Source organism: Leptinotarsa decemlineata, unplaced genomic scaffold (assembly GCF_025532065.1).
Source record: "Leptinotarsa decemlineata unplaced genomic scaffold, Ldec_3_MD MMD2_tig00026330_RagTag_RagTag, whole genome shotgun sequence".
NCBI lineage: Eukaryota > Metazoa > Arthropoda > Insecta > Coleoptera > Chrysomelidae > Leptinotarsa > Leptinotarsa decemlineata.
This window is the reverse complement of record NW_027412690.1, coordinates 7,015,328-7,031,734: the sequence shown is the minus strand read 5'-3', so window position 1 is coordinate 7,031,734 and position 16,407 is coordinate 7,015,328. Positions and strand designations below refer to the sequence as shown.

Sequence of the window (16,407 nt, the reverse complement as noted above, 5' to 3'; positions counted from 1 at the left end):
AGAACCTCTTCTAAAAAAAATGGATATTACAGGGATCGGTTCCCAAATCAACAACAGTAATATAGGTATTAGTATAAGGACACATTGTCATTATTGCAGATAGTAGACTTCCCAGAAATTCAAGACATGAAAAAAGTAATGCAAAAGGAGGGTTGTCACGGAGACAATGACAACAGGTGTTCATTGTCACACAAAAATTTCATTTTTTGAATAACTGATAACATTATTCGCAAGCCGTATTGAAAAATTATCGATTTTTGTATGGTTAGGAATGAAGGCAGAAGTTAAAAAATATTATGCCGAAAATTAAAAAGTGAAGAACCAAAACTAACCACTTTACACTTTACTTGATTTTGCCTGTCAGTTCAAAGTTGCAAGAACAATAGAAAAATAAATTTTGACCGTACTCGACCTTGATTATTTACCAATAGGAAAACGAATAGTGACGCGAAATTTTCTGACATTGCATTCGATCGTTTTGTGATCTACCTATAGCCATTATTATTTCTATGTACAATTCCATAATAGTAGTACTAAATTCTCAGAAATATTATTGCATTTAAACGAAAACATTGTTGCCAAGATTGTGATTCTACGTTTAGGTATATTTCATTATTATTTTTCCTCATCTATTCAGAATGCAATAACGTCAGTCAGTTCTGAGAATTCAATTTTGGAATTGTAGTGATGTACAAACATGTTATTTCAAATAGCAGTTATAGTTAGCTATCTTTGTTGAAAGAAAAACCATTTGATTCAAAATAGTGTCCGACCGAAACTGGTTTTTTCGACCGAAACTTCCTTACAATAAGGATTATGTTTTGAGGGAAAAATTAAGAAATCGTTATTGTAATCAGTCAGCCTTTATTTTTTTTATCTTTAAATCACAACGTTATATGCATTTTTATTTATTGATAATCAATATAAAAAACCCTTATTCAAGAAAAAATATTAATTGCACCTTAAAAATACTTAAAATAGGTGAGTGTTTTTGAGTAGGTGTAGATCCTTTTGTTGAATATTATTGATGGGATTTCAATAATATTAAACATAAAATTACTTATTTGAGTTGTTACCTAATATTACTTGTATGAAATTTAACGAGCCGAATATGACCGATCACAGCGCGGGAACTTCCGAATGCAGTTCCGGTTTCGGTCGTAGTTTCGGCAGGTTTGCCGCCGAAACCGAAATTAAACCGAAACCCGTTTTTTAGCCGAAACTCGACCGAAACCGTCGGTCGAATACTAATCCAAAATGTTCTTTTATATTACCATATAACTGATAGACTGATACAATCTACATTTAAATCTAATCGACCATATGCAGCCGATTTTTAGAAACAGTCAACTACCTACCTAGTATTACTTCATCTTTTCAATTGTAGATGTCGCGCAATTAGAGATCACAATATATGAATGTATTTGAAAATTATTGTTGAAAACGACCCAACTTATCAATTGAGCAACTGTATACATTGAGTTCTGATTTTTCCACGTTATTATTGGAATAGTTATGAAAATGAAACAAACAAAAGTCTCTAAATTAATCAAATTCATATTTAGCTTCGAAAGGTTCTTGTATTCTTTTCATTTTCTCCATAACTCAAATTTCAAATGATCTAGTTCGTATTATTTCTATGACAATAACAGTCTTTTGTTTAAAATTAAACAGATAAGGTGTCAGTTTCGAATGAAACCGTGTTAACATTTTATATCTGGTAAGCCAAATGTATTAGTTATCGATATTAATTCAAAATTCATGAATTATCTTCATTTATAGGCATATCAATACATCCATTTTTCCAACTAGAATACATCAATTGCCGCTCCCGCCAAGATAATTTCAAATACCTTGTAATAGGTTAGGTTGAAAAAACTTTTCAAGTGACCTGTTCAGTTAAGAAAAAATGAATAAAACAGGCCAATCCAAAGTGAAATATTGCATACAATTGGAAAAACATCCTATTCATACAACTCTAGGTCTTTGTTCATTAATGGAACATCAAAGCCTGGTAGATATTGCTATATGTTGTGGAAGCAGTATTTTGCACGCGCATAAAATTGTTTTAGCGGCAAGTAGTTCCCTATTTCGGGTAAGTAACATACTTCAACAGAATTACTAGATAATGATGTGGGATTGTAGGAGGAACTGGAAAGAAACCCTGGTATTGAACAAGTGATTATTGCGGGTTGCGATTTTGCAGTGGTTAGATCTCTGATTGAATTCATGTATTGTGGAGAAACTCTGATAAATGAAGATCTGTTGAAATATCTGGTGGCAGCTGCAAGGCTATTTCAAATGAAGAGTTTGGAAAATCTTTCGATGGAATTTCCGTTTGCAGGTGAGAAATACCAATTTATTTGTATGCAGTCAAATTATTATGCAGAGAATTATCATTATAGTTACCGTATCAGAAATTTGGCGTCAGGTTGCAAGAGCTCTGTTTTATGTTCTTATGTCAGGGGTGTACTGGCTCATTTTTCAACACGAATAGTTACCGAAAATTTTGAACACCTATGTAATTTTTCAAAGTATTTGTGGTAAATTGTTCTAGGTTTAGTTTGAAGCCACATCAAATAATTAACTGTTTTAAGATATTTGATTGGTTAAAATATTAAGTGTATCAGTGTTCATGAAGGTAAATACAAGTATTTCAATCCAAAACCAGCACTGCTTTCAAACTAGAACTGGAATACTTGTCTTGACGCGCGTTTCATCAAACAAGTTGGCGTGATTCATATAAAGATGAATAATGGTCTGTTTGGAAAAAAATCTTTGTTACTTTTCATAGTTTTTATGCCCAGAGTTTCGAAAGTATTCAAAAGTTATGTGTCAGGTACCGACACAATGTTCACTGATTTTATGGTCGTCCTCTAAGGCATGTTTAAGTGACACTGCATTTTTTTAAGTCTCTGAAATTGTATTTGTGCCATATGTTTTTGAAAAGCGTTTCACTAGTTGACCAGTATACTTTCTCAACGTTTCGAATATTGAAATTTGCCTCCGTCATTATCTTGTAGTTAGTTTTGTTTTTAAAATTCGTACTGATCACTTCTGCATGAGCATATAAGATGCATTGTTATATTATCAACCAGGGTTTTAACATCCACTATCGAGGAAGTATGTATACATGTACACTGATCAAGCGTAATATGACATCGTCTAAGGTCTAAGCTCTCGTTTCCAAGATGAGAGTGTAGGAAAAAATCCAGCAAAATTTTTGACCCCGTTTGCTCGTGAAAGTTATTTTGTTTTGGTAAATGATGCAGGTACTGATGTTTGAGGTTTGTATTTTCAATATGGCAGGCATCACCTAATGACAAGGTAATAGTGAAGGAATTTTTGATTCAAAACTTTTCAAATAATTGGATAGGCAGGGATGGAAGTTATAATTGGCCTGCAAGATCGCCCGACTTTAATTCAATCGAAGACCATGTTTGACAATATTCAAAGCCAGGTTATACCGGGTAATTCAAATACGACTCCCACTATTGGGATCTCCTGAACTACAGAAGATACGTCCAAGCTTAAATTGGGCAAAGTTGCGTTTTTTTGTGCTTAACAAAAAACTGTTTTGAAACTTGGAAAATTCTGAGTATTTCCGGAAATATCCGGAAACAACTGAAAATCTGAATTTTCTTTTTTTATTTTTTTCTAGCGTTATTTGACAACATAGCTCAAAACCAAAAACACATTTTCATTGATACATTTTTCAGCTACACATTTTCATGTTCAGATTTACAATCCGACGTTTCATCTTCTGACAATCATCATCAACTTTTCTTTTCTATTATGGGCGCCATATTGGTTTTTATACAGAAAAATTGTGCTTTTCAATCTGATTTCATTGATGTATAATTTATGTTGCTCTTCTGAAACCACAGGTATTGAAAAAACAACTTTATCTAAGATGGTCTTGACTCCATCGAAACATTTTGTTTAATTAGTACTAGTTGTCAGAACTTATCAAATATTTCAAGTTTGCACAAATACTTCAGTGGAAATGTTGTCATTCTCAAACGAAAAAAAAACGAGATATGTTGAAACTTCATTATAAATTTGATAGGAATAGTACGAGAACAGCACAATTTTTTTTGAATTATTTCCGGAAAGACAACAGCCGGATAGAACATTATTAGGAATTTTGGGTGAATACGGTGCTTTTCAAAAACCAAAAATGAAATCATGAGCTTGTTAAAAATGCACAAAAAGGATTACTAGTGTTCGAAATGGTGGCCTCGTCATCTCAAATCAAGAGCAGCCCTAACAGTAGCAGATACTAACAGTATCCCTACTGTATGAAGGCTATTTATTTTCCTGGTTTTCTGGCTGTGATCTGCGGGTTTTTATGCCTGACGTTTCGTCTACAGCTGCAGTAGACATTTTCAAAGGCGATGTGGTAACGGTCGCAATACCCGAGCTGGTGCTCTGGTTCCTGTTCCTGTTGTATCCAACGCATTAACTGTTGATACAACAGGAACAGGAACCAGCTCGGGTATTGCGACCGTTACCACATCGTCTTTGAAAATGCCTACCGCAGCAGTAGACGAAACGTCAGACATACAAACCTGCAGACCACTGCCAGAAAATCCGGAAAATAGCCTTCATGCACTTATCCCTGGCAGTGAAAGTTAACATTCTTCGAATATCCCTTCTTCTTATCCAAAACTGTAAAGTCGGGTGACGTTGCCTGCAACCTCACTGGCTCAGAATTCTTCGAATTCGTTTCTTGAGAACCGAAGATGGTTTACCCGTTCAAAGTGTTAGAGAAGAAATGAGGTCCAAATATTCGGTCTTAATAAATTCCAGCCTACACATTCAAACGAAACCGAACTTATGGTCTGACTTCTCTGAAGTGTCGTGGATTATTTTCACTCTAAATGTACACATTATTTCTACTAGAAACACCACAGTTTCGTCGGTCCAAATAATGTTTTTCAAAAAGTTTGTAAAGACTACCCTATTCGAAAGCCAGCTACAAAATTTCACCCTTCTCCCAGGATCACCTGGATGTGATTTTCAAAACACAACATTTCAAAACACTTTTTTGAATTCCCTGCAAACGCTCGTTTGTGGCACATCCATTTCTGCCGAGACTTGATACGTTGATTTGGAAGGATTGACCAATCAACCGACAACTGCGGTAGCAGAACTTTGGGAAGCTAACCTGAAATGCCGCATTTATCTAAAAATGTACCAAAAATAAGTATACTTCTTCCAATATGGAAAAAACAATAATTTTACCTCGGTTGATAAGTTATTTCTAGTATTTTGTTCCATTCTGGAAATATGATAACAAGCAACAAAGAAAAATCCAACATATTTAATAATTTTTACACCAATCTCGGTATCAATATGTCTGAAAAAATTCCCAAAATGAATTCAGCCAGACACTCCTTAGCAAGAAATGATTCAACCATATATTTAGAACCTGCAACAAAAAATGAAATCTAAACTGAAAAATAATTGTTCTTCAGGTCCAGACAAACTCTCAGTTAAAACCATAAAATACATTCATGAATTTATCCTATCCCCACTAGTACACATAATTAATCTATGCTTATCAAGTGGAAAAATTCCACAGAAATGGAAAGAGTCTCTCATCACTCCAATTTTCAAATCAGGTGACCGTCGTGAACCAAGTAATTATAGACCAATATCTGTTATAAACAACTTAGCAAAAATATTTGAACAGGTGGTAAAAAAAAGACTGTTGGATTTTTTTCACAAACATAATGTCATCACTGATAGGCAATATGGTTTTGTACAGAACTCAAACACTGAGAATGCTGTAGTGGATTTCCTGGAGGAGACAGTCGGAGCCTTGGACAAATCGATAAAATGCGTTGCAGAATTCCTCGACCTTGCCAAGGCCTTCGACACAGTTTCTCACGAAATTTTACTCAATAAGCTGCACCATTACGGTATACGTGGTCTGTCGGCTGACCTTATGACTGACTACCTAACAAGTAGAATACAACAGGTAAAAGTTGGACAAGAAATAAGTAACGTTTCAAAAGTAAAAATCGGTGTACCATAGGGGACAGTATTAGGACCGATACTGTTCCTTGTGTACATGAATGATATTACAAGAATTAATGGATTTAAAGGACACTATTTTTGTTATGCAGATGATACAGCTCTGATCTTCACAGGAGAAACTTGGGAGGAAGTAAAAGAAACTACTGAGACTGACTTGCAAAAAATACACGACTGGCTAAACTTAAACAAACTCACCCTGAATATTGAAAAAACAAAATTTCTCACATTTACGCCAACAGTCACTACCCAACCAAAAAATATTCTGATACAATTACACATCACAAACTGTCATAACATCGATTGCACATGTTCCATAGTAAAAAAAGTGGAAAAAATCAAATATTTAGGAGTAGTCTTAGATCAATGCACGCGCTGGTCAGATCACATCACAAATGTTAATAACCGTTTACGAGTCTTGATGCACAGTTTTTATATCCTGAGAGACGTACTTACCAGAAGAAATCTCCTTCTACTTTACAATTCCCTAGCTGAATCTGTAATGACCTACTGTATTACAGCATGGGGTGGGGCCTTCAATACTACACTTGATTCTCTGCAAAAAACACAAAATATTCTTCTAAGAATTATTCTGAAAAAAAATAAACGCTATTCCACTAACATGCTATACCAAGAATCACAGGTCTTGAATATAAAACTGTTATTTACTCACCAGTGTTTAAAAAGAATGTACATCAGACACGAAACATCTAACCAGAGAAAAACTGGAATAACCAGATCCACTAGTAATTTGAATCTCAGTATACAACTTTTCAGAAAATCTTTAACGCAAAGATCTTTCTTTTTCTTCGGCCCTAAATTCTTCAACTGCATTCCGATTGAATTGAAATGTATTCGAAAACTAGAACAATTCAAAAAAGAAACAAAGAAACATATTCTACAATTTTCCAACAAATTTTATAATATAATGAATAATAATTTAATATGAACCTTACCTTTAAAAACTATCTGTTCTCCTCTGTAACTGACCCTGCTTGAAACGGTTTGGAATCCTCACCATTTGCAACTTATATTATATAATTATTTGTTATTTTTTAAAAAAAGAAAAAAATTCATTGAATCTATCATGTTAACTTTTTTAGTGCTTGTGAAAAAAATTGTTATACAAATTTCATGTACCCCCTTTAAGGGGCTGTATCTTAACAAGGGATGCTCCAATGAATTTTTTTTATATGAAAGATCCTATCTTTTTTTCGATGAGAAATCACCTCCTTAAATGTTTTACACTTATTTAGTTACACCCTGTATTTATTCTGGTTAAAAAAATAATATCATGTATTCACCTCTGGCTCCGGTACCCCCCATTTCCTTGGAGATCAACCTCTGCATTTTCGTCTTCGTCTTCGCCTCTGCTACGTGGGCGTAGCCACCGTCACAATAATAATTCAAAGTAACATTTTCTACTTTTTAAAAAATGCAAAGTTTCAAAATTCATATGTTCATGGTGTATTTTGTTTTGAAGTGATATTTGTTATTTTATATCGAGACCCAGGTGCTGACTTTTGATTCAGCACCTAGGTCTAGTCATCTGCTCACTCAAGATTTGATTTCCAGGTGAACTCATAGTACTGCCAAAACCCCAGTTCCTTTCGAAAAAACCGAAGTATCCCGCCTATCCCTTCATCGCGAATCCTTCACAGGCCATCGCTACGAAACCGAGCAGCTTCAACACTACCTACAAGCCCCACAAAGTGAAAAGAAAGTTCCGCCTAGAGGCCGAGCACCAGGCTTGCGTGAAAGAAGCCCAGGCTAGCAGATTGGCCATTGCCAACTTGAAGAAAGAAATAGCTTCGGCACCGCAAGCGAATACGTTCGTCATAGAGGAGACTTGCATGGAAACGACTGTGGAGAATTTCATTCCACATCACACCAACTTCAGTTTCGTCGACGTTGACTTGAATGCAGTGCTCAACGGCTCCGAGTACTCTGATCCGGGGAAGTCCAACATCATCCAACTGACTTTGCAGAACGGCTTCCAGGGCTTGACGGCGGATAAGATCAAGAATATTTTGGGCAACGAGGCCAATTCGAACGTAGAGATCATGTTCAAGACCAATGACGGGAATTTCGTCACTGTGACCGACGAGGTGCTGCAAAATTTGCAAAAAGACGGTCTTCAATACCAGGTACGTGCTCATTTGAAAAATCATATAGTTTTCCTCTTCTAAAAGAAGGTGCCATAATTCACGTGGGATGATGGTTATCTTAAACCACCCCTAGAGCTACCTATATTTTTTACAGTAGATCGTATAAGAGATGTACTTATATCTGTCCGCTGACAGATTTTTTTGCTCAAGAAATTGACACTTTTAAATTTGTTATTCGACAGATTTTTGTTTTCAATAATATTGGTAAGTGACATTTTAAAAATTAAAATATGATATTTTTTCATTGACTTACATTTCATACAATCATGAATTGTATTTCCTAAATGCCAAAGGTCACCAAAAGTCTACTTTTAGAAACTCTTTGGTTCATTGTATCAGGTCGCGTACCACAATATAACCAAACTATTGCAGTGAAGAGTTCAGAGATGAAGTTATAGATCAAGATTGAGAGTAGTGTTATGTTTTCCTCCGTGGGTTGATCAATAATTGACTACACTGAATAATCAAACCTAACTTCATTTCACTTTAAATACAACAAACACTTCAACTGAAAATTTCAACTATTATTTGTCTATCGCCTTACTTGATCACTTCGCGTATCGCACTGTATCTTCCATTTCACTGTGTACTTGACTGTGTGAATACGCTTGCAGCCAACGTTTAAATATCGCAATCGAACATCTTAGAATTTTCGCTGAAGTTCCATTGACATCGGTAGCATGTTTCTCGCTGCTTCTCGAGCGGCAGGGATCATTGGGCATTCCCGCGCTCTTAGCTACGTCACGTTTGGCTTATGGTTACCAGTGGTGGCCGGCGTTACTTTCTTTCGGGCATAATCTACAACAGTATTATTGGCCAGCCCGATCACGCAACTTAACGCTGTTGGAAATTCATAGAGTTTTTGAAAGCGGCAAATTTCTGAATGTAGACCATTTTTTGGTTTTTTAATGCGAAAGACGGCATATTACGTATTTCATGGCATTCAAATAGGGACACAATTCTTCAATTTTTCAGTCTTCATTTTCCGAAGTTTTCAGTTGCATTTGATAAATAAAGAGATTTCGTTATTTTATGAAAATCGTAAAACTGTTTTGAACTATGTGTCGCTCATTCTTCAATAGGTTTTTATTCCTGACATTTCGTTCAGGACTGCGATATACGTCAATGAGGCAACGGACGCAGTGTTGGGGTTTCCTCACAGCAGATACTGCTACTATTTGCTTTGAGATTGACAGCAAATGACAGCGATGAGTGTGTGCATATGTCATCGTTTCAATTCCAATTGAATATCAGTCTAAATGCTCAGTTTTATTTGCATTGAATGAGCTCCATATTGATGAAAGTTGCAATAATACAAACAGTAGGCTCTCTTATCACGTGATCCGTTCGAGTTGCCGGGTACCTTCAACCGCTCTTAGGATGAGATTCTCATCCAACGCGTTCAGTGCTGTACTATCGAAGGATTCGATGATCCCACGGGCATTGAATTAGTTATAATAAACAGTCGGAAATTGGTATTGTGTTTAATTTATTCCTGTTGTTATTATTGTTTTTAGTTTATGTAGTTGGTTATAAGTAACTAACCACAAAATCTTCTATAATATCTTTAATTTCGTTTTTATATGAGCGCACGCATATGGTAAAAGAACGAAATTGGCTCCGCACTTCGTTTCGAGGTCACCGAGAACTTTGTGAATTTATGAATGAAGTAGTGGGAGTGGACTTACTGGTTGATTTTTACTGTAATTCAATGACTGAAGCAAATAATTTAGGTTATAGATGAAAATGGTAGGATGGGAGAGTTACAGGAGTTGAGAGTTTTGAGCAAAGATAACGTTGAGAAGATCGATTCACTCTCTGAAGACGACATGCCGAAGGATTTTCCTAGCACCAACGATAGCGATTGCCAAGACACCAATTTCAAATTTTTTTCTTCTCACGGGAATGCAGATTCCGCCGAATTAACTATTGAACACTTGGAGTCCAGGAATTTGTTGATCCATGGTGAGTAGCTCAACATGTTTACTGAATATTGGTCAAGTATTAGCTTGTTCTAAAAAGTTTTTTCATTTTTATGAGTCTACTTTGAACTGTGATATTCAATAATTCTATACATTGCGTACTAGGATTTCGATAAAGTCGACGAAGGCCGTTTCTGCCTGGTACTACCGGTGAGACAGTTGCCGAAGTGCTTGAAAAGATGGTAGTCGGTTGGCGGGAGGTCTGCTGACGCAATTTATGGTTGGGTTAGGTTAAGTTACATTTAATCCGAAGTGAGTGAGTCTATTCGACCATCCACCGCAATCCGCAAGCGTTTATTGTGGCTCACACCTATTCATACTCGACCAAATAAACCCAGCATCTTAACGAAGCCGATAAGTTTGTATGGTAAGTGGTCTTTCAGGCCAGATGGTGAAAGTAGGGCTCTGTCGAACTCTAACAACCTGATTTGGTACCCAGCGGGGCAGGTACAAACAATGTGATCTACTGTTGCATCATTTTCCAAATAAAGGCAACCACACACTGTCTTCCGACAGTCCGACATATGATGATTAAAATGACAGTGACCTATTAGAACGCCTGTTAGACATCGTAGTTCATCCCTACTGTAGTCCAACAACTGTTTGGTATCAAGCTTCGAAGGGTGAATAAACGGCTTGGAGTGAGCCAATCCTGAAGGATTGTGCCAGAAGTCCATAACTCTTCTTGCCATCCAGGTGTTCAATCTTTGTTTGGAAAAGCCTAAATCGATGCCAATGACAAGTTCTGGTCCGATGAAGCTGCTTGCAGCACCCTTCTTTGCAAGGAAGTCAGCAGCCTCATTGCCTTCCAGGCCAGTATGGCCAGGAATCCAGACCAGAGACAATCTGTTGAGTCTTCCTATCGAGGAGAGTAGTTTTTGGCAATTTGCTACCAAGAGGTAGGAGCCAAGATCTTTCAACGCCGCTAGACTGTTCGAGAATATTCTTATTGACTTGTGGGTGGGGTTGGATTTATCCAATTTCTCCGCACACAATTCAATAGCGTAAATTTCCGCTTCAAATACAGTCTCATAGGTTCCTAGGCAAGTTGATATCTCTGTCCTGGGTCAGCGACTGAAAACACCTGCACTAGAACCGTAGTTGTTTTTGATCCATCTGTGAACCAACTCTTTGGTCTTAATATTTCCTTCTCCTGGAGGATTCAGTTTTCACTACTCGGGAATAGTACTTCATAAGACAGTTCGTAGATGACAGTTGGAGGCATAAAGTCATAGGCCTTTTCCAGAATGCTGTGACTTCTAGTGTCAACCAACAGTCTGTTGCACTCTGCACATTAAATTGATTTGTGCAATGGTCAATGTGCATAAGTCTATATGCGGTCCATCTAGTCTCTCTCTTCAGAAAAATGTGGAGAGGAGGTAGATCTAGAAGGATCTTTATGGCCGTTGACGGTGTAGTACTAGTGGTACCACTGATGGTCAGACAAGCCTGACTCTGTAAGCCAGAGAGCTTCGCCTGGGCCGTTTTCTGTGGAGCCTTCGGTCACCGGGCAATTGCACCATAAGTGATCATTGGTCTGACAATCATCACATCCAATGGATTTGTTTGGGACCTAAACCTCAAGTGCTACCATGAATCCTTCGACTTGTGCAATTTATGAAACTTTTTGTTGATTTCCTCATAGTAGGACTCTGCTGTGATGGTTTAGTCCGATTGCAGAAAGTTGTAGTTAATCACACCCGATTCTGATAACCATACCGTAACCATGTATTTTGTGGGTTTTCGCCTTTGGGAAGTTTCATCATCATTTTGATTGCATTTTTATGAAGCACCCATGGATCTCTTTGACCTTTCCAATTCTCGGATTTGTTGGTTCATGGACTTATAATTGAAAACAAAATTTATTCTTTGCTGAAACTTTCTCTTACTATCTATCCATTTCCATTATTATTATCTGTTGAAACATTTTTTGGTATCATTGTTGTCATAACCTAAACAAATCGGTTTTATGGTTGGTCCTTTGAATGCCTCAATTTGTATTCTTTTTGAAACATGTTTTTATTCGTATTTCAGTTATTGTCACTTATACAAAATCTGAAGAAGCCTGGAAGTTTTCAGGTGAAACGTTGTTTTCCATAAGTTTGCCCTTGCATTAAACAGCAGAAAACAGCTTTACCGTTTACACTAAAGTTGAATAACAGCCTGTTTACAACCATTATTTTTTCAGATGCCGTCGAAGACGTGGGTTTGAACAGGGAAGAAATAAAACCTACATTCGAAGAAACTCAGGCGAGTCTTCCAGAAGAATTCGAAGTGGTGCCTAACTTCTTTCCCAGTATGAAATCCAACGATTCGGAGTCGAGCTTAACATTCGAAAACGACGCCATCGACGATAAGTCCCAGCTGGCGGAAGGTTTGTCTTTGGCGACGGAAAAATCAGAAGTGGGATTGGAGTTTTCGCCTGACATGTTTTTCGCTGACGCCGAAGAAAACTCTGACGAACCGGACAAGAAGAAAGTGTGCGTCGCAGATTTAAAGAAGTAGCCGTATTTGGTTGATCTTTTTAATTTTGTTTTATATTATTTCGGACAGCTAAGCTCAAAAACTGTGAGTACGATTGATGATGAGAGTTCAGTTAATAAGATTGGGTACTTCCTGCCTTGGTAAGTGCTTCAGCAGGTATCGGGATTTTTAGTATCTTATCACCGAAGGGTGTTTTGACGATTTACTCTCAGCTAATTGGAAACTGCCTTTGCAAATACTGAGTACAAAAACTTTAAAAGTTTTTCAATTTATAAAATCATCCCCTATTATATCTCTTCATTCTCAAATACTTTAATGAACGTACCTACATCTCAAATAGCTCCAGGCCTAGAGACAACTTTCTTATCAAATTCAAACAATCAATTGTCTCCAAAATTCCATAGTATATTAAATAATCAAGAGGACATTATGAGGGATTGATGTATGACTATTCGGTGGGACTTCAAGTGCATCTGTACATTGATCATTTTATGACACCTCATTATATGGAGGTGATTAAGTGATGTAAATGTTGTATTTTATTCGAGCAGATAAGAAAGAACTGCTACACATACAGTGACAACATTTTTAACTTTACTTAAAATACAAATCGATTTTAATATTCAAGAATACATTAAATAATTAATAGGAGCTGATTTTGGAGAATTGTTTTGTAATGCTGAATAATTATCTCTCTTTTCAATACTTCCTTCACAAAAAAACTGAAATATACTCTTAAAGTTGATGTATTTTTAATATATTTTGCATGTAGTATTTCATACCAATCTGCAGCTGATTCCTACCTTCTTTTTGAAGTAATTTCTCAAAAATATTACTGATGAAAGTACAAATATTTGAAAGCATTCCAATTGAATGTTTGCCTTCCATTGAGATTTATCCAGGTAATTCAATTAATAGTATTTATAGTTTGATTGTATTTGATTGAAAAAGAAGAATATAAAAGTATTTCATGGATTACCATTTTGAAGCATCGAAGTATTGTGAAGGATCATAATATGTTTGAATTGCTCATTATTGTATTTTAATGTATTTGTACCATATTTTGTACAACATCGTTAATTGAAAATAATTTCTTTAAGTCTTTTGATGAATTGAAAGACTTTCTAATAAGTAATTACTCATCAAAGTCTCCAAATTAGTGAATGCCTGATTGTATATTTTCACGTTTTGAAAAAATACTAAAAATACTTTTGAGGTTGTGTTTCAAAAATGTATCCATTTAAGCGGTTCGGGGACAGAATTTCAAGGTTAACTTGAAAAAAAAATGAATTACTGCAATATTCCAGAGTACATCAAATAATTAATGGTATTTAATAGGAATTGACATTGTACTTCAATAGGAGACTATTCTCACTTCGAACAGCAATCAAGGTAAACAGTATTTACTCGTATCACACGTAATACTTCAGGTAGCTCTCCAATTTTGCAATTGTAATACTGAGCTGAAGTACTTCCCTCAAGAATGGTACATTTGCCTGGATTTCTGATGCTTTTAACTGATATTTTCTCTCATTCGCCTGAATTTCTAGCAATAAGTTTTATTGGTGGTAGGTTGAAAGTTTTTAGATTATACATTCAGGAAGAATTTCTCCACGACCTACAAAGTGTTTTGATATTAATTAATTTTTGTAATTTTAGGACGTTTGAAAGTATTTTCAAAGTTTTAAATAAAATTGTGTTTGTATTTATCGAGGCCTTTCATTTTCGTAAAGAATTAAAAAACAATGAATTCGTAACACCCACATCTCTTAGTATTTCCACATGATTAATAGATGCGTGCACTGATGAACACTAACATTCCGCAAGTAATATGTAATACTCGTCGGGGTATTATCCAGGAAAGCTGTTAAACTATTTTTTTTGTTGGCTATTTTGAGATGGAGTTGGCACCATTTCATTGTAGGTGAAATGCATTCACAATTTTTTCAGTCTCCATTGTGATTTTTGGCTATTTTGAAAGATTTTCTGACGATCACATGAAAATCAGAAAATTGAATTTTAGTGCTGGATTATAATATGGAATATATTTCAATATGCATTGATATACTTGTGATTGGTTGTGTTTGTTGCTAAGTATCAAGAACAGAAAAAATGGACGTGTCAAATGCCTAATGAAACCATTTCATGAAGTGTTGAAGAAACAATATATTCATGATTTTCATGTCCTAATTACACACACATAATCAGGAAGTTGTTGAGTATTGTACTGGAAATTCAACAGTTGATATGTACCTTCATTTAATTCGAAACGTCACCTTATCAGCTCTAACTGATATAGAGAATGAACGGTGTTCCGCCACATTGCAATTGAGTGGCCTCCTCGGTAACCTGACTTGAGTACTTCAGTACTCAAGTACTTGAGTACTTCAGAAATGAAGTGTATTGCACTCCTCTCGTCTCATTGGAATACCTGCGAGAACGAATGTCGCGAAGTGATACCGCAAGTGTTCCAAAATGTACGACAATGTTTTGAAGATAATAATGGTACTACTGAGATGAATAAAAGATGAATAAAAATGAGGCAAGATTAATAAAAGGGAGATTCAACTGAACAGTTTATAAAACCGCAACACGTGTTTCACTAAACAATAGCTTCCTGAGGCGTGTTCATACTATCTGAATTCTACCTGAGCCGATAGCTCGATCGGCAGTAATCGGCCATTACTACCGATGAAGGTACAGTAACGGGTGATTTTTAATGTTGTCCGCGGCTCCGCTTTAGATGGCCTATGCGCAAAGACCAATTTTGGCACACTCTCTCTAACATATCGACCGGTATTTCACGTATAAATGCATCAATATTGGCTTCCAGAGCATCAGTCGTTGCTGGTTTATCCCTGTAGAAATGAGCCTTAACATGACCCCACAAGAAATAATCCAAAGGCGTTAAATCACACGATCTAGGCGGCCAATTGACGGGCCCCAAATGTGAGATAAACCGTTCACCGAAGGCGGCTCTTAATTGGGCAATGGTTTCGTGAGCAGTGTGGCATGTGGCACCGTCTTGTTGAAACCACATGTCAGGCATGTCTAATTTTTCCATTTTGGGCAACAAAAAGTCGTCAGTCATCACACGGTAGCGCTCGCCATTCACAGTAACGTACCGGCCATTGTCGTCTTTGACGAAGTACGGCCCGATAATGCCACCGACCCATAATCCACACCAAACAGTGACTTTTTCGGGATACATCGGTAGCTCTTGCAATGCTTGTGGCTGGTCTCCACTCCATATGCGGCAATTTCGCTTGTTAACGTATCCATTCAACCAGAAATGAGCCTCGTCGCTGAACACTATTTTTCGATAAAAGTGTGAATCTTCTTCCAACTTTGCCAGCGGCCATTCACCAAATGTTAGACGATGTAAGAGGTTGTGTGGCTTCAATTCTTGCACCAGCTGTATCTTATAAGGTTTTACAGCCAAATCCTTTCGCAAAATTTTCCACGTAGTGGAGTAACAGAGGCCCAATTGCTGCGAACGGCGGCGAATCGACATTTCACGGTCATCACGAACACTGGCGGATGCAGCCGCAATATTTCACGGTCATCACGAACACTGGCGGATACAGCCGCAATATTTTCTTCGGTCCTCACTTTACATATGCGTATTGGTGGTTTAATGTCCAATAATGTAAACTGTGTTCGAAATTTAGTCCCAAGCTTCCGAATAGCTCCCTCAGTAGGCCGACAAACTGTCCATAAATTGGAAAAAA

The 16,407-nt window shown here is 36.6% G+C and overlaps 1 protein-coding gene and 1 long non-coding RNA gene across 3 annotated transcripts in view; one reads left to right on the top strand and one right to left on the bottom strand.

The window, feature by feature from the left end:
- Positions 1-1,431: 1,431 nt before the first annotated feature.
- Positions 1,432-16,407, top strand: part of LOC111507904 (uncharacterized) — a 40,482-nt gene continuing 25,506 nt past the window's right edge. The window contains exons 1-6 of one of the 2 annotated variants that reach the window (XM_074183028.1): positions 1,452-1,720; positions 1,783-2,095; positions 2,146-2,344; positions 7,618-8,189; positions 9,944-10,175; positions 12,381-14,385. In XM_074183028.1, coding sequence (XP_074039129.1) covers positions 1,910-2,095; positions 2,146-2,344; positions 7,618-8,189; positions 9,944-10,175; positions 12,381-12,697 — 1,506 coding nt within the window. In that variant the 5' untranslated portion in view covers positions 1,452-1,720; positions 1,783-1,909 and the 3' untranslated portion in view covers positions 12,698-14,385. Of the gene's footprint in view, positions 1,721-1,782; positions 2,096-2,145; positions 2,345-7,617; positions 8,190-9,943; positions 10,176-12,380; positions 14,386-16,407 lie in introns of those variants that run through there. The other variant, XM_023163286.2, reaches the window with a different exon arrangement.
- LOC141485723 (uncharacterized) lies at positions 6,177-7,235 on the bottom strand. Its single transcript, XR_012467383.1, has 3 exons — positions 6,999-7,235; positions 6,716-6,904; positions 6,177-6,598 (listed from the first exon to the last, which is right to left on the bottom strand). It is a non-coding gene; the product is annotated as an uncharacterized lncRNA (long non-coding RNA).